This window comes from Varanus komodoensis, unplaced genomic scaffold (genome assembly GCF_004798865.1).
Source record: "Varanus komodoensis strain SLA01 unplaced genomic scaffold, ASM479886v1 scaffold10, whole genome shotgun sequence".
In the NCBI taxonomy this organism is placed as follows: Eukaryota; Metazoa; Chordata; class Lepidosauria; order Squamata; family Varanidae; genus Varanus; species Varanus komodoensis.
The window spans coordinates 15520611-15545826 of record NW_025335269.1 but is presented as its reverse complement, the minus strand read 5'-3'; the positions used below and the strand labels follow the sequence as shown (position 1 = coordinate 15545826).

At 43.9% G+C, this 25216-nt stretch overlaps 1 protein-coding gene across 1 annotated transcript; it reads right to left on the bottom strand.

The window, feature by feature from the left end:
* Positions 1-3396: 3396 nt before the first annotated feature.
* On the bottom strand, positions 3397-3927 carry LOC123034589 (FANCD2 opposite strand protein-like). The gene has a single exon (XM_044452047.1). It carries the CDS (start codon positions 3925-3927, stop codon positions 3397-3399), a length of 531 nt encoding a protein of 176 aa, XP_044307982.1.
* Between the last annotated feature and the right edge of the window lie 21289 nt (positions 3928-25216).

Sequence of the window (25216 nt, the reverse complement as noted above, 5' to 3'; positions counted from 1 at the left end):
ATAATCATTTGACTTTTTAAAAGTCAAAATGCACTCCCCCCCACCCCAAATGCATTAAAAGGACCTTAAAAGGGGCAAGCACACCATGTTATTTAAAATCCATATTCACTTGCTTGTGTCCCAATTCAGAAACTCTTCAGGTTTGGTCTTAATTGTTGCAGCCTTTCATCCTGACTTACGGATAGAAATCTTGGATAATGAAGAAACCTGAGCAAGTTTTAAAAGCAGGTACTCTTTCAAAATGAAAAATTTTTAAAACCACTTTGTCTGTGTCCATGTTCTGAATAGCAGCTATCTAGTCAGATAACTTTGGCTATTGTCTGGCAGATCCGAGAACCTTTAATGACCCCCTCAAATTAAATTCAGAGTCCTGTGCGACTTCCTACTGATGAGGAAGAATGACCTTTTTCAGCCTTCCATATCAAAGTTGCAGGTTTTTCATTCACATGAATCAATGATAAAGCATGATATACATTTTCTGCTCTACAATGAAGCATTCTGTGTGCCCAAAAGTAATGTCCTTATTACTGTTGGAAGGTCAGAGAGAAATTTTTACTCTTGAGAATGTAAGTCAGACACAAAAAGGGGGATGATGTGCATCCAATCCATTGAAGAGTTTCACACTGATTTCTGCATCTGAAGCACAGTGCTTCCAAAGGCCTTGTATGCAGTTTGGCTGGCAGCGCCTTTGTTTTTGTTGTGGACACCAAAGGAAGCTGCTTTATGTTTTAAGTGTGGCAAAGTAGGCTGACTAAGGAGCATCCTGGAATGGCAAGCTCCTTTAATCTGCAAGGCCAACCAACACTTTTACCATAAGTTATCTCCATTTGCTGGGGAAAGAAGGTGCTTATGTTATGTTTGTCTATTTATTTATTTTAGAAACTGCATCAATAGGCCTATATAGTACTACATAGGACACCACGCTATATATGCCGTCCAGCTTGCTATCCATTGCCCTCTGTCTGAAACTTGAAGGCTGGCACCTCTCCATTGCACGGCACAAGGCAAGGCAGTGGCTATCACTGCTATCATCATGCCTTCCCTTGTGCACTTGGCAAAGTGCTGGGGAGGGGAGGGAGCTGCGACACAAATAATAATAATAATAATAATAATTATTATTATTATTATTATTATTATTATTAGAACATTTCTATGCTAGGACAGAAGCCATCAGCTTCAGCTCCAGCCTCCCCGCTCCTCAGGCCCTTGCAGGACTCTTTCCCACCTTTCTATGGCCCAGTTGCATCTTTGGGAGGCAGCCGGTGCTGTTCTTTCCACACCAGCTGCACGGCGGCTGGGGCACAGGCTCAGCCCTTGGAGTCCCAGCTCTGAGGTCACAGGAGCTCCAAACATTCCTATCCCCCCACCTGCCCAGACAATGTCATAGGATTAGGGCACTGGGCCGTAAGATCACACCCCAACTCATAATGTTTATAGTGATCTGGTTATCTTTTATCTCTGAATTCTGAAATTGCTGAAACAAGGTCATCTTTTAGGTGCCATCAAGGAGCTGTGATGCTCCAGGTCTCTTAATGGAAGCATAAGTCAGGGAGTAGGTCATTATAATGTAGACTAGAAATGCTCTTCTATACAGCAGTCGTAAAACACACATGCACAAAACCCCCACACAATCCAGAATCTTGTCCCCTCCACCTTGAAGTGATAAATATTCTGTCAATTTCTTTCAGGGCTCTGTTGATTTCGGGGTGCTTCTTTGCAAAGATTTCAGGGTGCTTCTTTGCATATTGAGAATAAAAATCAAGTAGCAAGTAAAGCCAGGCAGGAAAAAACAGCAGTAAATTTGAACTTCTAACTATAAATGTTCTGAATAAATAGAAGAGATCTCAGTTGCTAATAGGTAAATAAGAAGCTTTTTACAAGTTGAATTCATAATTAATACTGGGTTGGGTCAAAACTAAGTTTGTCATGTTCCTTTTAAATTAATAGGTTAGGTTGGACATAACTAACTTAGCTGCATGAGTTACTGTGAGGTAGCTGGTCTTGGCTCAGCCATAACATTTTGCTTAACAGTTGCAAAAAGAGTGTGCAAATTTTTGAAAAAGGAAGAATCTGCAAAGCAAACTGAATAAATGAATCAAAGCAGATACTGTAATTCCATGTTGGATGCTGCAAAGTATTTCTGTAAATCAGGATTTAACTTCTGTGTATAAAGCTAAGGACTGTTGTTGCCTGAATTTTGCAGATCAATGAAAGTACAGCTACATCACCAGGGTTAGATTGCAGTATTCTTTAATGTGATCAGCAGAACTTGGAATAAATGATTTGGGACTGCATGGCTTTGAGTCTTCTGTTTTCAAACTATTCAGTACTTAGCTGAAAACTGACAGATTTTTAGGGAACTGTGGCGCTGTCTTCTGTTTCTAAGCGCCTCCAGAAGTGGGGAAAGGTCTGAATTACTCAAAGTCTGAACTCACTACAATAACCTCCCAGTGAAATACACTCAAACTTCCAGTTGACAAAAGCTTCACCCATTGGGATAAATAAATAAGTTTTTAAAATGTAAAAATCATAGCAGAGAAAAACATCTTCTGTTCTGGAAGTTCATCTTGGCATCAAATATATTGATCAGAACGTTCTTCATTTGGCAGTTGACAGATGTGCTTTCTCATCAGTGATAGGGCCATTGCCAAAGCAGAGAATGATCAAAAAGAGATTTCCTTGGGTTTCAGCTCCATTTACTCATACAAGAATGCTGCTTTAGTCTTGCAACCATGCAGTTTCTTTGCTTTGCAAACAATGTGTCCTTTACCGTTTTAAAATTATTGTAATTATATCAGCCCCACTTAATAATGCAGTTATTGTTGCTGTTTTCATTGAAAATTATAGGTAGGTGGTTTTTGGAAAACTAATCTTTCACTGAACAGGGTGGGTGTGCTTATTTCTCTGAATAACATCTCTAAATGAGGATGCATATCAACTTGTTTTCATCTGGTTTTCAAGTCAGACTCGTTCCACAAATTAGTTTGATCCACTTCTTTATAAAGGCCTCTTGTTTTATCCTTTTCAGAAACCATCTTATCTACGTCTTCCATGCAGAACCTTGTGAGGTTTGCAACAGTTTTCCACATCACTTTCTGAGACCTTCACACAGAGATGTAGATCATATGATCGGGTTTGTTTCTTAGCAAGTTCTCTGAGCTTTCCATTCCACTCTTTTCCACTCTCTGAGCTTTCCCTTCCAGAATGATACTGATCGGGAAATGGTTTGTCTTGGGGACAGGTCTTCAGCTTGGGGAGGGCAAAGAAATGATGACGACTTCAGGCAGCAGCCTGACTTAGAAGACGCAGCGGATGGGTTGAAGGAGATGGTGTCCTTGGAGGAGGGCCGGTGAGGACACAAGACTCCGGTACGCCAGAGTCCGGTCTGCGTCACTCTCAGCGGGAATGTTGCAGGGCAAAGGCGCACTTCTTGTAGGCGGCATAAAGCATCAGGATGGCCCGTAGCATCTGGCGGCACATGGCCATGGCTGTGCGCACTTGGGGTTCCCGGAGCCCGTTCGGCCTGCACCCCTGGGGGCTTATGACTTGGCAGAATGCTGAGCGCTCTGACACCCGCAGGGTGCCGGTCCAGTGCGGGGGCTGTGCCGTCACCAGGTGCCCGAAGACTGAGTCGAGCCCGGTCAGCCTGATGGCCTGGGGCTTGTGCACGGCCCCGCCACACCCCCTGGTCTCTCGGGACACTCCAGGGACTTGTGGCTGCCTGGTGACAGTCTTCACGCCGGGATCCAGCACCAGGCTGAGCCCCTGGAAGCAAAGCTGCACCTCCAGGTCAGTGGCTGTGGCGGGCCTCTGTCCGGCCCGGAAAGGGTGCTTCGTGCTGCTGGGCCTGGGCACGGCCCCCCGCAGCCACTGCAGGGACTCATCCAGTGGGGACCAGGGTGCCCATAGCTGGTACCCATTGGCCATGGTCAGCACTGCCCAGTCACTTCCACCTGGCTCTCTCTAGCCTCTTGTTGCATTTTTCCTTTGGCCGGTGCCCACGGCAACCCATTGTGACCACCTGTTCACCCCGGAACACCAAGACTCAGTCAGGGTTCCACAGGCTCCTCCTTCTTGCCCACACAGAATGGCTTGTCCTATGAGAATAGAATGCCCCACCCAATACTGGCTTGGATCTCCCCTAAACAGGAGGACTCTCGTGTCCAGGGAAGAATTCTGATCTACTGAAGGAACCCCACTGGCAAATGTGGGGAGGCATTTTTGACATTTCCTCCTCCCCCTGCAAACTTGTATGTGCCATGAAAATTTGTGCCAGATGTTTTATCTGTCTCTCCAGGACAGAGTAGGAGGAGGTGCTGCAGAAAAAGATGGAAGGGAAAGTTAGCAAAAATTGGTGGGAGTAGCCTTAATAGAACTCAGTTTGAGAGGTGCTACCCCTGATGGAAGCAAGGTCTGGATCCAAGCAATGAAATACAATCCCTCTGGAAGACCATCCCTAATTCTCCTCATTCCAAAATTAGAGCCCAGGGTACATTTCCCATCCTGTATTCACTTTACATAAAACACCTACCACATGGAGAGCGTTTTCAGCCGTGGAGGGTTGAAGGCAGACTCTGTTTCTTGCCACTGGATGGTTTGAAACAGATGACTTGAGCCCAGTGATTCCATTGATCATGCGCTTTGTGATCACTCATTCATACATTCAAACCATTGCTTTTTGCTGCAAGTGTGAATAAGCCCATGCATGTGCAATCCACATGGCTATCTTACTGGTAAGGTCAGGCAGAAACTCAGGGCTCTTTGCCATGTCATAGGAACCCAGCCCGTGAGTCTCTCTGTGTGAGGGTGGATTCATGTACTACAACAATCCTGGGTAATTCAGTGTATCCTCTGGTGTTCTGCAACCTTGTCCAAGCCTAGACATGCCAGTATCCTTAAGAGTAGGAAGGTATGAAAAATTTGTTTTGCTTCAGGATCTTACCCAGGTTTCACTTTCCAGACTGAACATGGACCACAATCTGCATTAAAAAAAATTCAATGTGATTTGCAGTTTTTCTGCTATTTGATTCGTGGGCCTAAATAAATCAATGGACATTGACAGCATGCATTCATTTTAAAATAAGTCTTAATGATAGGGAGAGAATGAGTACATTCCAAAATATAAATACACAGAGAATATTTTAAAGAAGTAAATAGAAAAGTAACACCTTAAAAAGACTTGTTTTACCTGAAGAGTGTGAACTTTCATAAGCCACAGTCTACTTTGTGAGATGTTGAAAAGATGCAGACTCTTCGTGACAGCTCAAATTCTATAAATACATAAATTTTAAATAAGCAACCCAACATGGCTGTGAACTTGAATGCTTCTGTTGCAAGTAATTATTCCCATGAATAATACTCTTGCATCTTCTGATGCTAATACCAAGAGTAAAATGGGAGGCATGCATTTCCAGCCAGAACTAAGGCCTTCCTAAAGGTAAGAAGGGATCAGTTGCTGTCTTGCAAAGGAAGTGCATAGGGAGGATTGCTGGATGACCTCACTCACAGGAGATGATGAAATAAACTGCTGACAAAGTCAGCCAAGCAGCCCCCTTTCTGCAAGATCTGGGATGGGGAGGGAAAGGTTGCCTGAGAAAAGCCAGGAATTTATAGATGTTGCCGTGAAGTCCTGCTTGAAAGATAAGTGAAATATAGTAAATTAGTCCCCTAATGCTCAGTAAAAAGATTAGGAATCATTGGCATAATACAAAAACCCATTCACTCAAAGCAGTTAGAGATGAAGTGTGTTTATTGGTAGATTATTAACTAATTTTTGAGGAATAGGAGACCTATTTGCCATTTTATTAAAGCTTTTAAGGAAGATGAATGAGTCTCTATCCTTCTCATCACTTAAGCATATCCAAGCAGAAAAAATAGCATTTGATTGCTAGTGGGAAATGTTTGCTTTCCTTTTTGTTGAAAATTGACCGTGTGTGTGTGTTTGCGTGCGTGTGTGCTTCTCAGGTGTAACTTGCATTTATTTTTCTCTTGTTGGAATACTGGCTTTAAAAAGACAGGATTATCTGCTTCCTGTTTTAAAATACTGCAGTTTTCACGCAAAAGTGAAATGATAAGATGGTGTGATGTGGTGGTTAGAGTGCCGGCCTGGGAGCTGGGAGGCCCAGCTTCTCCCCACCCCTCCCTCCACCTTCTCTGCCGTGAAGCTCGCTGCATTACTTTGGGCCAATCCCTGACTCTCAACTGAACCCACCTCATGGGACTGAGGATAAAATGAGGGGAAGCTTTGGGCTCCTGCAGGAAAAAACATAGGTCAGAAACATAATCAATAAAAATCATGACTGTTTCTTTTTGTTGTAACAGTCATGGAAATGGTTGTTGGGCAGAAGAACTCTGTGCAAGGCAGCCTGGAGCATCTCAATTAACAGCCACTCAATTAACAGTGGTTCAGGCAGTCCGGATCGGATCGTTCATCAAGAAAAAGAGGGAGTGAGCAGCTATACCCACCAACATGCGACTGCCCTGGCCCACTGCCTCCCTGGTTCTAATCACAGGCCTGTTTTCCTTTGGAAACATGTCCCAAGGCAGCATAACCCCTGTGCGGGGTGTGAGTTTCAGCAGGCCTCTCAATGCAAGACAGCTGCGCAACTGATCAGTAATGAAGCAGTTGCTGCTTAATTGATTCAAAGGGACTGGATCCTTCTGTCCCAGGCTCTCAGTGCCCAGAATCACTGCAAGTGGCTGGTGGCATCTGCCTGCGGGAATGTGGTGTCCTGAGAAACGCAATCCAGCAGCCCCCCTTTTCTGAGCTTGTACGTTATCTTCAGTAGTCACACAAACTCTATGAGTGGGATTCGATGCACATGTGTAATTAGCACAGCTTGGTACATCCCCCACCATTCCGTAGACAGCAATGCCTGTCTAAACATGCCCAGGGTTGCACCCCTAATTATGGGGCCTACTAGAGGCCCTTGGACATGTAAGCCAGGCCCTGCCACCCCTCTGGCTCTCAGTGATGCACAAAAAGCTCCCACCCAACTGTGCTGTGAGTCTTTCAACCCCCCCCCCGCCCCCGCAATCAGAGGCAGCTGATGAGCTCGGATCACTCCAAGGCTGGAACTGGAATGTTAGGGTGAGCTGTGGAGACTTTCCTCATTCTCAACTGGCCAAATGGAACATAAAAAACATTCTGCCATGGAATTGTTTTAGAGAAATCACAAGGAGAGCCTGCTTGCAGACACACTTCCGTGTTCGTGTGTGGGTTGTTTCCCCCTCTTCCTTGGGACCAGTGAAGAAGTGATGGCCACCCATCTGTTTCTTTCTCTTTCTCATCTGGCAGTGTGGCGGAGCAGCCTAATTGAGCACAAGCACCAAACACTCTTAAAATGTCATTCCATGCTGCTGTCTCTGTGTGCCCGCTCCTCTGTGCTGGAGCAACACCACTAGTTGATGGAAAGGACAGATCTCACATTTGCTGGCTATTTTCTCCTTGGCCGTCTTTCTTTTGTTGGCAGAGAGTAACATCACAGAAGAAGACACCCGAGTCCAACGGAAAGCTTCCAAGCGAACAATCAGATAATGTTCCTTCATATTGTTCACGCACTTTCCTTAGCACATCTAATCAAACTGGAAGAACTGGCATTTTATTCTTCCAAAAGACTTTACACCGTGACCAATCAAGGCTTTATTTGTTTTTTGGTCTCTTCTTTTTCTCTTCTGTGGAATTGGCTGCCTGCAGTGTGAAAGAATTTTAAGGAGGAAGCTGTAACCTATAAAACTGATATGTCTCATTCCAGCCAAAATAATTGACTTAGAAGATCTAGCTGCTTTTTGAACATCTCTCTGTGGCTTCAGAATCTTTTTCTTTATTTTGGACAGTGCAATGCATGGAAGCCATATTTTGCAGACATTGTCCAAATTTTAATATATGAGCTTGGGAACAGAACACTGAGTGTATAAAATTGCCTGCTAATGAATCCAGCTCTTCTTTCATCTAGCACTGCAGGGCTGGACAGAACACACATTTCTGCAGAGCCCTGAGATTCACCAACTAGAACCTTCTGCAAAAGACATACACATAGAAATATAGATGTTGGAGCCCGGTTTTGAGTCACACCAATAAATGCAGATGGCAGTTTTGAATTCATGCCCTGTTATCTCAAGCTGTCTTCATTTCAGCAGTATAATTTAGGGAGGGAAGCAAGTTATTTTGTTGGGGCTGTTGTTCAACAACTTGGGGCCAGAAATTCTTGCTAATCTACTGCAAATCGCCCAGAGGTAGGGTGAAATTACATTTTAAATTTATCATTATATATGCTCACAGCAGACTCAGACACTGAGTGAGGATGGCATTGTAGCCAAAATGGGGCTACTGAAATATAACAAGAAGGAATCTGCATACTTAAGGAAAACCCAAGGTATGCAGAAGCAGAAAGAATTAGCAGTGGGGAGAAATGTAAGGGACAAACCCCCCCGTGAGAACTGAGCATGCTCAGAGAGTGGCTATTGAGCTGGTAAGAATAGACTGCTGGCCTGGGGAAGCAAGAACGGAATGGAGTCTCCCTAAAGATGGAATATCTGGCTGGCTGGGTGGAACATGAACAAGAGCAATACTACTTGTAGTAGTTCTATCTCTGAAGTTACTCTAACCTGAAGGATAACTGACAAGTCAAAGACCAAAACAACCATTTTTTCTGTCCTCCTTAACCTGCTTTCTTCTTGTATCCCAAATACTCTAGTAGTGGCATGTTTTGTTTTGTTTTTTTACCACTTCACTTCTATAGCCCAGTGAAACAAGCCATGAGGAAACCATAGTGCTGTAATGACAAGCCATGGTTTAAACAACCCCAGGTTCACAAACCATGGGTTCTCTTTCTGGTTTGTTCATGGTTAGCACCTACCTGTGCTTAACAAACCATGGCTTGTCAGGCACAGCCAGGTTAGCACAACACAGCAGCAAAACTCGAGAGCAGTATTCTGTGCTGAGGTCCCCTGGCACAGCAGTCCATGGAGGCTCCAGCACCAACCCCAAGGCCATATCAGCTAGCTTGTGAAGGGAGGCTGTTGAGCAGCTGGGCCAATGGCAGGCCAACAGAATTCCTGTTCTGTGCCAAACACCTCCCACCAAGTGCACATGCCTGAAGCTGGACATCTGTGGTATGGGGTTGTCTAAACGGGGACAGAATTATGACAGACCACTGCAATGCTGCATCCCTGCAGATAAGACCACTGCAGGTCCTACTTACTGAAACACAGAGACCTCAGGCGAGCAAAGCTAATTTGCTTCCTCAGAAGTCCAAAACATCTGGATGGCACCAAGCTGAGGAAAGCAGAATTTAAAACACAGTTGATCCCAAACTTAATTCACAGCATACATCTCTTGTCCATCTTAATGTTGGTATAATCTCTGGCATAATCTCTGGCGATACAAATAAATCACATGGGGAATTCTTAAAGTACTTTCCAGATGCTTATGTGTGTGTCATTCCCAATTTCCCAGCCATTTAGAAGCTCTTCTGCTTCTCTAAGGCACAGCCCTGGACCGGGCCAATAAATAATGCAAGAATGGCTCATGCCCCACCAAGGCATGAAGGGACCCCTTTGTAACATTTCTCTGTGATGACCTCCCATGTTGCTGTTCATCAAAGCCATAAAGACCTGGAACAGTTTCATCACTGGGAGATATGCAGCTCTCTTTGCAGACTGTACGATTATTGAAGAAAAGGGGCTTAATCATGTTTCTGAATGGCCTTACAGAAGGCAGAGCGGGTATTGTTTCCATCTCATTGTATAACTGCAGAATTGCCTCTGATGTGTTACGAGCACATAATTGATGCTGTGGAATGCTTTTGTTGCATTTTGATTTCTTGCTTGCCGGTTTCCTGTCATGGATATTCCATTGTCACACTGATTGCCAAATGAGCAGAAAGTAGGTTACTGGTAAAATATGTGAAAGTATCGCAGTGTGTAAACTAAGATAAAAGAGTTTGTTTTGTTTTGTCTTTAAAAAAAAATCTTCCTAAACAGCTTAACAAAGGCTGTGAACTTCTAGGAGGCGTGGGATGCTGAAGTGTTCGTTGAAATGTTAGAAGGCAATTAGTTTTCTCAAGTGCCTAATGACTCAGGTACCATGGAGCGAGGACTTTAGTCTGTGGTGTAGTTTAAAATTCCTCTCCCTGAAGCAAAGAGGAAAAGGACACTTTTTCTCTTTCCCAAGTTTATCTCCCCCTACCCCCAATTATACATGCACAGCCTGGGGGCTGGCAGTCCATCCTAAATCCATCTTTATTTATGATAAATTTTACCAACTTTGTTTATGAATTTCCCTATATGCCAGGGATGGAAAAATGTGTCTCCCAGATGTTATTGGATTGCAACTCCCACCATCCTGAAAGATGCAGAGATCCCCCATCCTGCTCTTGACCATGAAAAAAACAGTAATGCAAGAATAAGAGCTCTCCCCCACCACCCACCCCACAGCCTCTGCTAGATCAGGACATCAGGGCCATGATTTGATGGCATAATGCTTATTTTCTATGCAGAAGCTTCTGAAGCATCTTACCTTGTATCTTCACTGCACTGGTGAGCCAGCAGATGAACAGGACCAGCTTAAGCCCTTTTGCTGCTTGAAGTGAACAAGATGGCGTCCTCCCATTCCATGTGGAAAATTGGTGTGCAGAGTCTTCCGCTTGGATGAGGGGACAGCATCCTCGACTGCATCTGAAAGCAACAGATAAGGGGATGCAGGTCACATGACACACCAGTCTTTCCTCTAGCTCCTTCCAGATTCTGCCACTTGAGGAAACTTCCACCTAATGGAAGGCCACCCACACACATGATGAGAAATTCCTCTGCAAGAGGTCAGAGTGAGAGGGACCAATTCTGGCTAGATAGACCAGGAGTTTGGCTCATCAAATGCAACTGCATGTGTCCATATGACTAAGCGTCCAGCTGGCTGAGCATTCTGCTTCCACTGTTGCCAGGCCATGAAATCAGCAGGCTTCCCATCTTCTTTGTCCCTGACAAACAGGCCCTGAAACAGAGGTTCCATTTTACTATACTGATTTGTAGATGCCGATGGAGCTATTCTTGCATAACTCCTTCAATTTGTCTACTTCTGCTGAACAGCCAACAGTGAATTGGCATTGCCAGTTCATACAGTGGCTGATCTCATAAGGCTATTTAGCCTGAAGAAGAGAAGATTAACGAGAGACCTACTGGTGGGCTTCAAATGTTTGAAATGTGCAGCCAAAGAAGTGTATTCCAAAGACATTACAAATAGCTTGTGTATTCTGAGAAGAAGTGGAAAGTAACTTTGTAAGAATTTCAGGTGTCATTTCAAAACCCAACACAAAAAAGTTTGTCATTGCCTGACTTCTCCCACCCCCTTCTATACAAAAAGCTAGTGGGTTGTGGGAATGGCACAGCCTAGAAGAAGTTGTCAGGTACTGACATTCCAGGGCCTGATATTGGCTGCCAGAAAGAGCATGGTTTGACTCATGGAACAGTATTATTTATTTAGCAAATTGAAATCCTTCCTTTTCACCCACAAATGAATTTCAAATCAGCTGCTGGTGAAATACAAAGCAAAGCAATTTTCTGAAAACAAAAAACACTCTTAAGACCCATACAGATTATGAGAGGGAGAAAGAAAGGTTACCCAACCAACTGAAAACACCTTATATGCCAAAGGCTTGTCTGGCTACAAATGTCTATCTGGCTTGGCTAGCAGCCCCATCAAAACTTCTTTCAAAATTGTTTGACATGTCTCTGCCATTTTGGTTCATCATCAGAACTCAGTTGAAAGAAGTACACCTTGTTATCTTCCAGCTGAACAACATAACTGTATTCCATTTGAGTCAAACAAGACTGTGGCCATACTGGGTAGCAATTCAAATTCTGACTTTAAAATGATCGTCTAGATGTATGATTGTCTCTCTCTGGGATTTTGGTATTAGCATTCACAAGTTTTGGTCTGTTATTGCTCCTTAAAACTGCTGACTGAAATCTTAAAGATTTGCATGTGAACAGTGTCTTTTATTTATTATGTTTCATAATCATTTAATATGGATGGGAAATCATTAGTACAGGAGTTGATTTGCTCTAGAAATAAATATCACATAACTTGAGGGCCAAAACCTATGGACTCCTATGGGAGGGCATAGGATTCTTCTGCATCCTGGCTCCAAAATCCTGAGATCTCAGGGCTGAGACTCTGGAGACTGAGTCCTCACCTTGCCCTCCTTGTAGCGGGCACAGAAAGAACCGTTCCAGCTGGCCTCTGCCCCAAAGTTGCAAATGGGCCTTGGAGAGGGTGGAAGGGGGCATCTACAAGTAAAAGGACCAGGAGGCTGGGAGGCTCGGGCTGAGCCGCCTTCATGCTTCATCTAGAAAGCCAAAAATAGCCATCTAGATAAAATGCAGCGTGTGAGGTTGAGTGGTGGCGGAAATCATCACCACCACACTTTGCTTTTTGCCATTAGATGCTCATATGCCTCCAAGTTTGGAGCTTATGTGCATCTGCCACTACAGTGATTGGACTGTGCTATTCCATTTATCTGAAAATCTGCCCAAATGAAATTGTAGGGACTCTGAAGAGTGCATGGGCTGCTAAAGCTGGCTGCCCGTCTCTGGGCAGCGACCTGCTGCCAACTTTGGTGTCAAAGAATGTTCATCAGCATTGCACTCTCCTCTCCTCTCCTCTCCTCTCCTCTCCTCTCCTCTTCTTATGGTGTGGTTTCATTTTTATATTGCACAATAAAATAAATTTTAAAATGGCAATCGATGCAGGGAAACGCTGATGAGGTGAGGGCAGCAAAAGGTTGTTATAGCTGGAGGAAAACCTCATGCAGGCCCCCTAGGCAGGAAGAACTCTGGTCTGCTGGAGGAAAAGCTGAAGAAAAATTACAGCTTCATTTGCTAGATCATTCAACCAATGCGGAGGAAAGGAAAGGAAATAGGAAAAATGGAGGGTGGAGATATTGATCAGGGAAAGCAAATGAACTGCTTTGAAACTGATTCAGAATTGCTAGTTATTAAACCATTATTAAAAGTTAGTGTTTGTCCTGGAACAAACTGAAAGTGCTAAAAGAGAAACTAAAATCCACTTGACCTGGAACTGAATTCAACGTTGTAACTTTCAAAAACTGAATTTTAGACTGCACATGTGTAACTACCTGTCCTTTATTTCACAGACATGCCAACAACATTGTGGAAATTTTCTGTAGAATAGGACCTGGTGTAATGACTCCCGTGGGAAGAAAGATGATAAAGTGAAGATCATTATCCCCCCCCCCCCCCCCCGCCCCACACACACACTTTCTGTGTTTCCCCCTCCCCTGCCAAGTTGGTGATCATTTGGGTCCAGAGATCATCCATGGATGACATTCTCTGCACTGGATTTTCCTCCACAGAAATAGGACTATACAATTGTTCTGTTAGGCAAAAATTAACTAGGCAAGAAGCTGCTAGGTTCAGGGTGAATGAAACCATATTTTTCATCAATATCTGTGTCAAATCAACCTGGAGAGGAGCAGGTGCAGAATAAATCAACAAGGTTCCACATTTCCTGCTAGTTTCTTAACAGTGAGGTCCTACTCTAAATTGTCACTGGCAAGTTTTGATGGCTGTCAAATTTCTTGTCTTCATCTTTCTATATAATATACAGAGTGAAGATATTTTCTGTCAAAATATGAAGGTAAGTTTGATCCACCATCCACAGAGTCCAGACTCCTGACAATTTTGACAAAGAAAAAAGCACACACATGCCTATATTTACTTCAGTATGACCTCAATATGTTGGCCCGGGGTTCTGTATTTTTAACCAATAATGAAACCCAAATTACTCATCTCTCACTTTTTAAAATCATAGCCTAGCACATTTTGTATCCTTCAAAGTTCTAATTGGAAGTTTTAAAGGGTGCAGAGCTTTATTCACAGAAATATTCAAATAGCATTTGAAGCCACAACTCTTTCTCTGATATAGCAACAAACTTTCTCACAGAAAAGGCACCAAAAATCCCCTTTCTGTGTGCATTTTAATGTTGATGGTTAGTCCTATACTGATATAAAACAGCTCTGTCTTTTTCCTGTACTGAACCTCTTCTCCTTCAGGAATAGGAGACTTTGTCAATGCCTATCTTGCTACAACTGTTGACTTTTTGAGGTCAAGTTCATTCCATCCTGTTGCTGCATACACTTTAAAAATAAAAATCAATATCCTTACCCTTTTGTTTACATTTTTGTTAATATACATTTATGGATGTATAGATTTTTTAAACCTACATGTTCCCCCCTCAAAAATTGCATGGCTGAGAAGTTGTTTGTCTGTGCACATTTCTCAAATATATTAATACTGTGACATTGTTATATTATTGTCATTATTTGCCAAGTTGTCTCTGACTTATGGCAATGCTATGAATGAAAGCCCTTGCAAATGCTTAACTGTTTAACTGTTCCAAATGCAAGGCTGACCCCTAATGGAGCCAGTCCCTCATATTTGGCCTTCCTTCTTCTGCCTTTGACTTTCCCTGTCATGATTGTCTTTTCCAGGGATTCTTGCCTTTTCATGATGTGTCCAAAGTATGACAACCTCAGTGTTGATATTTTTGTTTCTAGGGAAAGTTCTGATTTGATTTGATCTAGGACCTACTTTTTTGCCTTTCTGTCAGTCTGTGACACTTGCAAAGCTCTCCCCCAGCACCATGTTTTTACCGTATCACTTTTCTTCCCATCAGCTTTCTTCACTGTCCAGCTTTCAAACCCATAAACTCTGAGTGGGAATACAATTGTGTGCCTTGGGCTCCAGAGAAACATCCTTTCACTTGATCAACTTTTTCTAGTTTCTTCATTGCTGTCCTTCCACATCTCAGTTTTCTTTGCCACAATCTCCTTTTGAATTGCCAACTGAGCCAAGATATACAAAATCTTTCACAATTTCAATTCCTTCATTGTTGACAGTAAGGTAAGTCATTTGTTCACTTATTTTCTATACCATGCAACAACCAAAGCTCTCTTGAAAGTTCTGTAATTCTCCATTTATATCTCACCTTCCTTTCTCTTGCAACATTCTCTTCCCTACATTATCCTCACAACAAGAACCCTGTGAGGTAGGTTAGGCTGAGTCAGTGACTGACCTGGAGTCGCCCATGGCTGAAGGGGGACAAGGACCTGGTTCTCCTGAGTCCCCATGCAGCCTTCTTAACCTCTACACCACAAAATATGCATCTGGGGTGCACCTTCCCCTAATATGTGCATTCTGGGGGCATTACCCCTGAGATGAGCTGCACTGAAAAACTTGCAAAAACATGGCGTACAAGGCCCCATTCAGCCACTGTAGCCAAAAGATTTGAATTGAGCACATCTGTAAAAACAAAGGAAAAATAGAACTCTCAGCAGAGTTAGTTCCTCACTCTTCTCTATTCTACATTGCCTTACCTGCAAGGGAAAGGGATGCCCTGCGCTTTGCCAAGAATTCTGCAGCAAAATAAAATCAGGGCTCCCCAAACAGCCTGAGGAGAAGGGCAAGGCGGCACACACTGGCACCTGTGCCAAGTGCAGAACCCACCAGTCAGGACTAAGACCTGGCCAGCCCTGCAGCTGCCTGCACAACCAGGAGCACCTTTGCAGGCACTTGCAGGGACTGGAGGAGAGGCCATCCTGCGGTGCAGCTGGGGCCTTGGAAGCCCATATAAAAGGCCTCTCTGCACTAGCAATGCCGGTTGTCTCTCTCTTGCTCTCCCCTGCATTGCCATGCCTTGACTCTTGCTCCTGTTTGATCCTGCACACGCCAGTCTGCTCCTGCCCAGCTCCTGCGAGTTCCTGCTTGCTCCAGTTGTTCCTGCCTTGTTCCAGTTTGTCCTCGCTGTGGTCCAGCCTGCTCTTGGCTGACCCTGTGGCCTCCCTCCTCCACCTTAACCCCCTTTACGCAGCAGCTTCCCTGGCATTTGACCACTGGACTATTTCTGGACTGTGCTCTCTCTCCTGTGCAATATCGAGCTGCCTGCTGCCTTGTTCCTGACCCTGGACTGTTGGCCACGCTGCCAGCCTCTAGCCCTACCAAGCTATGGCACCCAGCCTCAGGCCAGTGCCCTGGTTGTGACATTCTGCCTGGCTCCATTGGCCACCTATGTCCCTGTCCTCACACCTACGGACCCAGCACCCTGGTGACCTGACAGTGTCTTCCACCCCATGCCAGGGTCGTGGGAGGTACAGGGAAGACAGTCTCAGAAGCTCAAGAGGAACAGCGGGGGGAGCACCCCTGCCCCAGTACGTGATGCCTGAGGCAGCCGCCTCACTCTACCCCATACCCATATTTTGCAAGAGGACACAGCAGGTCTCCTCAGTTGTTCCTGCTTCTGTCGGGCCACCATTCACTCCAGATTCAGCACCCTTTCCTTTATTAATATAACAAACGACTTCAGATGGATGCCTGGATGCCCCATTGCTCTAAGCACCTGTTTTGATGTTCCTGGCATGTCTGTACAGCAGGTGGCCATGAGATAACAAGGAGTATTTCTCAGATTGCATTTGGATTTTAAATTTTGTTGCTTGCTTCCTGCTTTTCAAATCCTCACAACATGTTTTATTAAACTGAGGCTTGCTGGGAAGCAGCATGCTGGAACAGTAGGCGAGCCCTTATATTCTTGCATCCTGCTTCTCTTTATGTAGGTTAAGAAACACATTGCAAGATTCTCTGGGATCACATCAGGAATGGAAAGCACCTAGCTCCTTCCCTGAGGCTTGTGCTGCTGCATTAGCCATGAAGTCGGAATAGATGTGTTTGTTTACCTCTTGAGCTGATGGGCTAAACCCACCCAGGAAGTCTTATGACTGAGTTGTAAAGACCACGGCAATGCCCAGCCAGGGAACAGCTTGGTGGAAGTGTGGCGAATCACAATCATTCACCTCAACTGGCTAGATTTTCCTCTTTTTAGCTGCCTGCTGCATGTGGTTATATCAGAAGGAAAAGAGAATGTGTTGCCTCATGCGTTCAGTAGAGTCTTTTGAGCGTTAATTTGAGAGCATAGTCTTCTAATCTAGGTGTTAATAATTGTGATTACAGTCCTAAGAAGCCTAAATATTAAAAAGGGCTTCCTTGCATAAGTGACCAAATGCAAGTGCTTATACAGGCTGAGTGTGTTTGCCAGCGGTCTTGGTAATGCGTGAGCTGCCTCTGCACCTGAAAATATTTATTGGGACTTTGGGCTATCTTCAGCTGTTTCCCATCTCTGGAAATTGTTGGTCTAGAGGGGCTTTTGTCCTTTCTTTCCTTCTCATGTATTCTGGTCGGTTTTCCTTTCCTGGCTCTGCTTCTGAAGAACAACTTTACAATCTATTTTTACAGTTGGTGCTTTAATGCTTGCTTGACTAGCAGTTTCTTTCCCATTAGACTAAGAATCCCTTTCTTTGTTTCTGTCTTCAGGTTTCATATTTCTATTGACTTCTCTGTACAGTCTATTTCACTCCCCCTCCTCCTTGAACAGAACCAAGGCAGTTTTCATGGCCCCTTTACTTTCCATTTTATCCTCACAGAAACTCAGTGAGATAGATTAGGCCAAGTCTTAGTGATTGGTCCAAAGTTCTAGTTCCACAAAGCCGGGACCCCCTCAATCCCGATCCAGTGCTCCCGCCCCATGCGGCAATGGCTCTATGCTAAAATAAATTCTGCACCCGAGAGGACCCATAGTTTCCCCTAGGCTGCCTGTACTAATGGCAGCAGAGGTATGCACTTCTGCCGCCATTATTTTCTTCATTTTGTTGTCTGGTCAGACTCAGACTTAGTCCTAGCTAGGACAGACCTATCAATGAAAGTTACATCCCAGTGGGGCTGTTTTAAGAATGAAGAAATTAAGATCCAGCCCATCATGTATAGACCAGCCTTCCTCAACTCGGTGCCTTCCAAATGTTTTGGACTTCAGCAGGGCCAATGGTTAAGAATGCTGGGAACTGTCATTTGAAACATCTAGTGAGCATCAGACTGGAAAAACCTGATGTAGATAAAATCCTATAAGCCCCCAAAGAAGAAGTGTCTCCAAATTCTTTGCCAATGATTATTTATTTATCTAATTTGTATTATTAAATTGGTGCCATCTTCCAAGGCAGCCTTCAAATCCTGAGGTAAACAACTAGATCTTGATAGCTTGTGTAAGAAGTTCTGATTCAGAAGTGGGCTGATCTCAGTCTTACATGATCTGCTATTCTTTTTACTCAAATCCCACTACGCTTTCCCTCTGATGCAGCAAGAAGGAAGGAAGGAGGGATCGGTAAACAAGCAGAGAATAGCCAAGTTCACGTGTCACAACAAGGGGTGGGGGTGGGGGGGAGGAATTCCCATGGCTGGTGCACCATACTACATTTTCCATAACAAACTTGGCTAGTCCCATTGTTCCCCCTCTGTCGTCCCGGTCTTTGTCCCATATTCCAGCAGCTCCTATGAACAAACCCCTTCATTACTAGGTTGTTCCCTATCCTCTTCCTGGTAGGTTCACTGATGTTTTGATTGTACCTCCCTCTTCTTAACACTTCATAGCCAATCCAGTCCCCAAAGGGTTGTTTTTAACGTTAAAATAAACATTTTCCTTCCATTCTTTCTCCGTGTTTTAGAAAGTAAACAGGGTGATGACCAATAGGAAGAAAGCAAGTGATGTTGTGTGTTGCTAGGAAACTGTAGATTTAGAGATCGGATGCCTGGAACAACCTTTTTTGTTACCACTCTTTCCACAGGACTCCATGGTGTTTTTTCACCACAAACGGAGCAGAAAAATGCTGCTACCAGGTACAGACAATCACAGTGGAAACCGTGCTTGAGCACTTTGAAGGGTTGCTGCAGGCTTTCAAAAGGGCCATTATAAAAACTGACTGTCAAGATGGAGATGTTGATCTTTAAATAAGGGGAGGATGAAAAAAAGCATTCACAATTTGGGGAAGGGAGGGAACATGCCAAGCCAATCCTGCTATGGAGTCTTCTGGGATACCTACAGGAGGACCAAGGGGGAAGCAGGGGGAGAGTACAGTGAGCCTCTGTGCAGCATTTTTGGGGGGTTTGAGGTGCTGCCATGGGAAGGAGGATGTCCAGTCCCACTTCTATTGCTTTACTTCCCTGAAATATCTGAATGAAATTAAGGTTTCAATTACTTCTAAACTTATTATTATGAGAACAATTCATTTTCAGGCAGAACTGGGCAATCCAGCATCTCATGGATGGAAAGCAGGAAGAGTGTGCTCTCTGGAGAGTTGAATTGGGGAAGGTGTGAAAACTGGAGGTACTTTCCTTGGAAGAGCTTGAGTGATGTTGATTTCTTTACTGAATAGTGGTACTGATTGCCTCCAGCTGTAGTAGAAAACCAGACATGATTGCTTATTTTTGATTTATCAACCACGAGGTCAAATGGAGTACTTATTAAATTCTGGACATAGGGAGAAAGATTTGCAGCTTTTGACAGGCTTTGCTTGAGAAAAACCATCAAGAAATGAACTATGCCAGCCTAGGGTTGGAATAGTGTTGGGCTGATTCCATGAACACACTGGGGGAATAAAAGTGTTTTGAACTGGTTAGATTCATGGCTGCTCCCAACGAGGGACTGATGAATCTGTCAGTTTTGGTTTCTTTACTTTCCTCATTTTTTCCAACCTCGGATTCAGTTCATCCCAAACATTGAGTATTGAGTACTTTCATTTAAGTTTGCATTAAAACATTGTAAGTGTTCCGCACACATTTCTCCTAATGCATGCAACTTTGTATGAATGTTTGTCCAGTGCAGTCATTTTTGCAAGCATTTGTCCAGTGGGATCATGTATTTGTGCATGCATCTCCCCTGCAATGGACACTTTTGTTTCATTTTTTAAAAAATTGAAATTCTATTTAAAAATTTGAAGAAGCAGGGGTTTTGACGGTTCACACAGTGCTTTTGAAAGTAAGAAATTAGAAACTGAATGTTCCTCTCCCTTATCTTTGCTCCCAGAACAACTAGTTTTGCCATCACCAATAGAACCTCTGCACAGTTAGAGCTTTCTGCTGGCATTTCTGAAAGAGAAATATTATTTTAGACTGCTGGAAGCTAATGTCTCACCTAGGGCATAGTGCTAATGCATATAATCAAGATAACAATGGAGTTTCACTATCAGAAGGACAGTGATTTTTTTCAAAGAATTGAACATGTGAAAAAAAAGGACTGCCATGGAAAATCTTAATCATCCCCTACAGAGGAAAAAATAAATGTTTTTGGTTCCAGTATTGTAAAAATAAGTCTTGGCAAATTATATTCCATAAAGAAAATAATAGCTTAATTAAAAACACATTCTACTGGATCCCAAGAAAATGAATGAATATGTTAGCAGTTTGGACAAAAAAGTTAAAGGAATGTCCAAATAAAGAAATATGTAAAAGTGTGCATTCTTTTTGTGGTTCTAATATAAAGCAAGGGTGCACTTTTTAAATGAATTAACACCCGTTCATGCCCACATTCAGTAACTTCATGGCAATGTGGAAAGATTGCATGATGAGCTTGGGACTGAGGATGGGCAAGCCGTGTGGCTGGTGCTGATCTGGAAGAAATCAAGTTAAACTGGGACACTTTGCTGGAATCCAGAGCTGTCAGATGTTCACTGACCTTTACGGAACGGAGCCTCTGAAAACTGATGTGTTCATTTAGCGGCTGCCTGGTTGCATGGTGCTCTTGATCTTGCATGCATCTGCACGCACACACACACACACACACACACACACAGACATGGCCCTTTTGTGTATTCAGCAGAAGGAGCCATTTGTGTGCCAGAGCGGGTAAAGGAGACGTCACGCAGTGGCTGGCTGGAATGGATGCCCCCGATCCTCCCTCCATGCATTCCAGGCACATGTGGAGGCTCATGCCCAACAGGGAGTTGATTTAGAATAGAACAGTATTAGGAAGATAAATATGTTACCGTAAGGAGGAAAGGAGACTCTGAGCACATCAAGGAAGCTACACTCTCTTTTTCAGCTATTTTTGTGACTGTGTTGTGAAGCCTGTACAGCTGATACCTTCCAGATCTCCTATGGACTACAACCCCCATTATCTGCCGACTTCAGGCTAGGGATGATTGGAGTTGTGGGGGGAAGCTACTGGATTGCAAGCACGGGGACTATTTATTTATTTATATTTTTGCTCAAGGGTGGGGAACTTCTGAAGGAATCTGTCCAGGGGCTGCATACTGGAAGTCCGTTGAGCCAAAGCCAGTGACGTGCATGGACTCTTCTCTCTCTCCCTCCCCTCCCAGCCTCACAAGCCCCCTTTTCTCCTACTCCTTCTTCTGCCCCACCCAGCCGTCTGCCTGTAGAAAGACAGAACATCCTCGGCACATGGATCTGCGCCAGTCGCTTGCAGAGAGCTTTTGAAATCGGGCTGCAAGTTGCCTCGCCTGCCGTGTAGCCCCTGGAGAACATGAAAAAATGCTCTTGACCACAAGCAGACCAGCCCAACCACTAGGCAGAGCCAAGGGCGGCAGACGTGTGAGGGTGACGGCAGCAGCCTCCTGGCTCTCCTTCTCAACTCTGCCATTGTTTTCCTTTGTCTGGTTGCCACACAACCTTTGTTGGCCCTCTGAACTAGCCTGCTGCCCCAGGGATGGTGCAGAACAGGATCCCACCAGTAAGTGGTCAGTCCAATGGCTTCCGTGTCTGATGCATCTTGTCCTTTCTTCAGGGTGAAAAATGACTTGGGCTTGGTTTAAGGCCATCTTCGGGGGCTCTGGCCAGGACTGGCGATTTGAGAAATTGTCCTGGGCACTGAACCACGATGGTAGCTGAAGGGCTAGTAAACTGTCCAAAATCCTAAGAAGAGTGTAGAGGTGTATCCAAGGCAAGACACTAAACAGGTTTGAATCCAGTTTTCAGAACCAGCTGAAGTAGCAATTTCAGGTGCTGGTATAGGGTTAGAGTTAGGTAGGGCAACTTGGTGTGTGCCAAGGAAAGTGTCCAAGGGTGCATTGATACCTTTGGATATCCACATGGCCTTCCCTTGTTCTTTACTGAGAAATGTTTGGGAGTTTCATTGACTGCACACATTCGTGTGTATAATTCTAATCCAAGACAATTTTATTGTCAGGCTTTGAGCTGTGCCATGCAGATCACGCTCTTTCCACAGAGGCTGGGTCATCCTTCTAGGAGAAGAGAGGGGGTTCCATCCACATCATGGAGAATGACCCATTTTCTCAGGATTAAGGTCCAAGCATTTGATGAAAGAGTGTGCATGACAGAAAGAGTCTGGATTACCCAGAATTCCTCAGCTACTGAAAGAGAGTCTTGGGGGGAAGCACAAAATGCCAGATGTGACTAAATGCTGCAGCTCACCTCTGTGCTTCCATATATAACTGCTGCATGTGTAACTCTAAATGTATAACAACTGTGCTTACAACACATATAATTGGGAGAGAAAAATGCCTTTCCTCCTATTTGAAGCTCAGAAATGCTGAGGAGCTTTATGAGCAACAAATTAGCTGCAGCATTAGGTCCAAAGTAGCACATTTTATAGTTTTATTTGAAAAATCCACATGAGCTATTAGTTTCAAGCATGTTTTATAGTTAGCAAATGGTACTGAAAGCTTCAGGAGCAGACGGGTTGCATTCCAACATTGAGAATGAGCTGTCAAATTAAACAAGAGAGCCAAGCGTTCCACAGAAGTGGTAGCAAAATTACCTTGTCTCCTGGGAACTTCTCCCCAAAGCCAAATACAATAGAGGAACGGAACTGGAAACGGCAAGATCCCAGGTCCTCAAATAATGACATCTTGAATCAAGAACTTTTAAATAAGATATGATCCCTTATACAGGCACATTGGTTAGCCAAATTAATGTGATAAAGCAGAGAAGTGGTAGATAGAGATGTCAGAGAAATCGGCAAAAGGCTCAGATGGGCTCAGATTTCTAAGCATCTTGCCTGTGGATTCTGCAGCAGCCTGCTTTTTCTCAGGTCACATGGATTCCACAGGCTTGCAGATGTTTTCTCTCTTTCTGTAATTTGCTGCAAATCTAGTCATTGAAAAATGGAGATTAAAAAAAATGCACTGACCAAAAATGTGCCTTTTCCACATAGGCTGAAGCACGAACACATGCATTTTGGAGGGAGTTGCATGTATTGGGGGATTTGTGCATTTCGAGGAGCATGACTTTGCACAACTGCAACTTTGCATGATGCATATAAGCACGTTTGCACAAAATCAATTCTCTCAATGAGTAGATGGTGGAACAAAAGTGACCTGAGAATCCGTGGGACCTCAGTGGCAAGGCCCATTTGTCCCCAGGGGTGGACCACATGCTCTCCATGTAGACGGGGCCTTGGCATCTCTGGATTGGCCTGGGGAGGACCCTTAGGGGAACCCCTGAAGAGACACTGCAGGTCCATGCCATAGATAATGGCAAGCTGCTAATGTAACCCATAATAGGCAGCTTTCTGCACTTTAGACCCATGTTCTGAACCTCCTGCCTCCTTGCTGTTTTATTTAATGTATGGCCCTTATCTATTTGGATAGTAATGACAATTAGATAGAAACAAGAGTGTTTTAGGCTGCAGGCCCATATGCCTTTCCTTGGGAGTGTGCCTGGTTGGTGAACTCTTGAGAGGTCAAGTTTTGGCTAGTTCAATAGGGCTGCGATCCTATATCCTTGTACCTGGGACCACTTTGGACTTACATGGGGGAAATGCATAGGATTCTATTGCCAGGACAACATCCTGTGTGACTGCCCACAACCCTCTGGGTTGAGGTGGTTACAAGAATGGAAGGCAAGGAGAGCATGATGACCAGGACGGCCTCCATGATCTCCTTGCCCTCCAAAGCATTCAGAGGGTCACCTGTGGCCATCTAAATGTTTCTCCGGCCCTTATGCTCCCACTGAACTCCTGTACAGGACAGCTCCCTAAAGGTGCAGTGTAGCAGCCCCCTCCTTTTCTTTTTTGGAATTTCCTGCCTCAGGAGTTCAGGCAGGTACCAAACCTGCATTATTCTTGGTACCTCCCAAAAGCACACTTCAGGAAGCCTTTCTAAACTCACCAGCCACCTTTTTTAAAAAACTATATTCGGTTTTGGTATATTGTTGTTCTGCTTTATCTGTCTTATCTTTGTATTGTTCACTGATCTGGAATCTCCGTACAGGGATATGGAGCCATTTCTAAAGACATAAATCAAATAGATAAAATGAATTCACTTACCAGGGAGTAAACCTCAACAAATACAATGGGGTGGGTCCTCTTTCCAACATCCAAGAGAATATGGCAGCCTTCCCCCATTGGGTGCTCTCCAGGATATTGGGCCAGTGATGAAGGAAGTTGTAGTCCAATATATCATGAGGATACCAGGGCAAGAAAGGTGAATATATAGGATTGCATTGTAAATTCCTTATTAATCTTGCCAGGTTTTGATTGATAATTTGTTTTAAGGGACTGTGAATACAAATAGTATGAAATAGTTCTGACTCTTGCTCAAATCCCATTCCTTCTAACATGCTTTGATTCCAAGCACTGAACCTATCCTTTGAATGAATTGATTTCTTGGTCAGTTTAGGCATGCAATGAGTTCTGATCAGTGCTGCATCTCAAACAATATTGCTGAAATTTGCTTTTCATTGCTATAGATTTCAGTGAAACACGAGGGCAATTCTTTCTGGCATTCCTGAATCATTTATTGTCCTTTTATGACATACTTTGGGAGACACTGGAATTTCTTTATGCTTTGGTGAATTATTCAGTGTCATGCCTTCCTGAACCAAGGTAGCTGAAATGCTAGATTTTGTCCCTGATTAATCATTTCTAACAGAACAGAAAGGTGTAAGATATTAATTCATCACCCTATCTGGAGACATTAACTACTGTTTCTGCATTTAGCAGTTGTGATAATAGCAATATTGATCTTTTGTCTGCCTTTTTGCCAGCCAAAACAGTAGTCCTAGATGTATCTAAAAAATCTCAGGTTTCTTTTATAGTGTATTAGAGGACCTTAGCATTTATGTATTAGATCCCCCTGAATGCTGATCATTTACTGTACAGGAAAGTTTGTCCTCCGAGGGAAGCACTCTTATATTATTATCAACCAAACAGATATAATAAATGCTCTAATTTAAGGGAGCAACCCTATGCATAATTATACAGAAAAAGTCCTACAGCTCCCAGCATCCTGCAACAAGCCATGCAGGGTTTAGGCTTAAATCTTTAGGTCCAATCCTTTCCATATCAAGCAAATATTCAAAACATTTTGGGCAGCAGAACAGCCATGTTTCCCCTTCACCGATGGC

Excerpts from the sequence above, each read along its gene's own strand:
- LOC123034589 (XM_044452047.1), bottom strand. The coding sequence starts at position 3,927 with ATGGCCAATGGGTACCAGCTATGGGCACCCTGGTCCCCACTGGATGAG.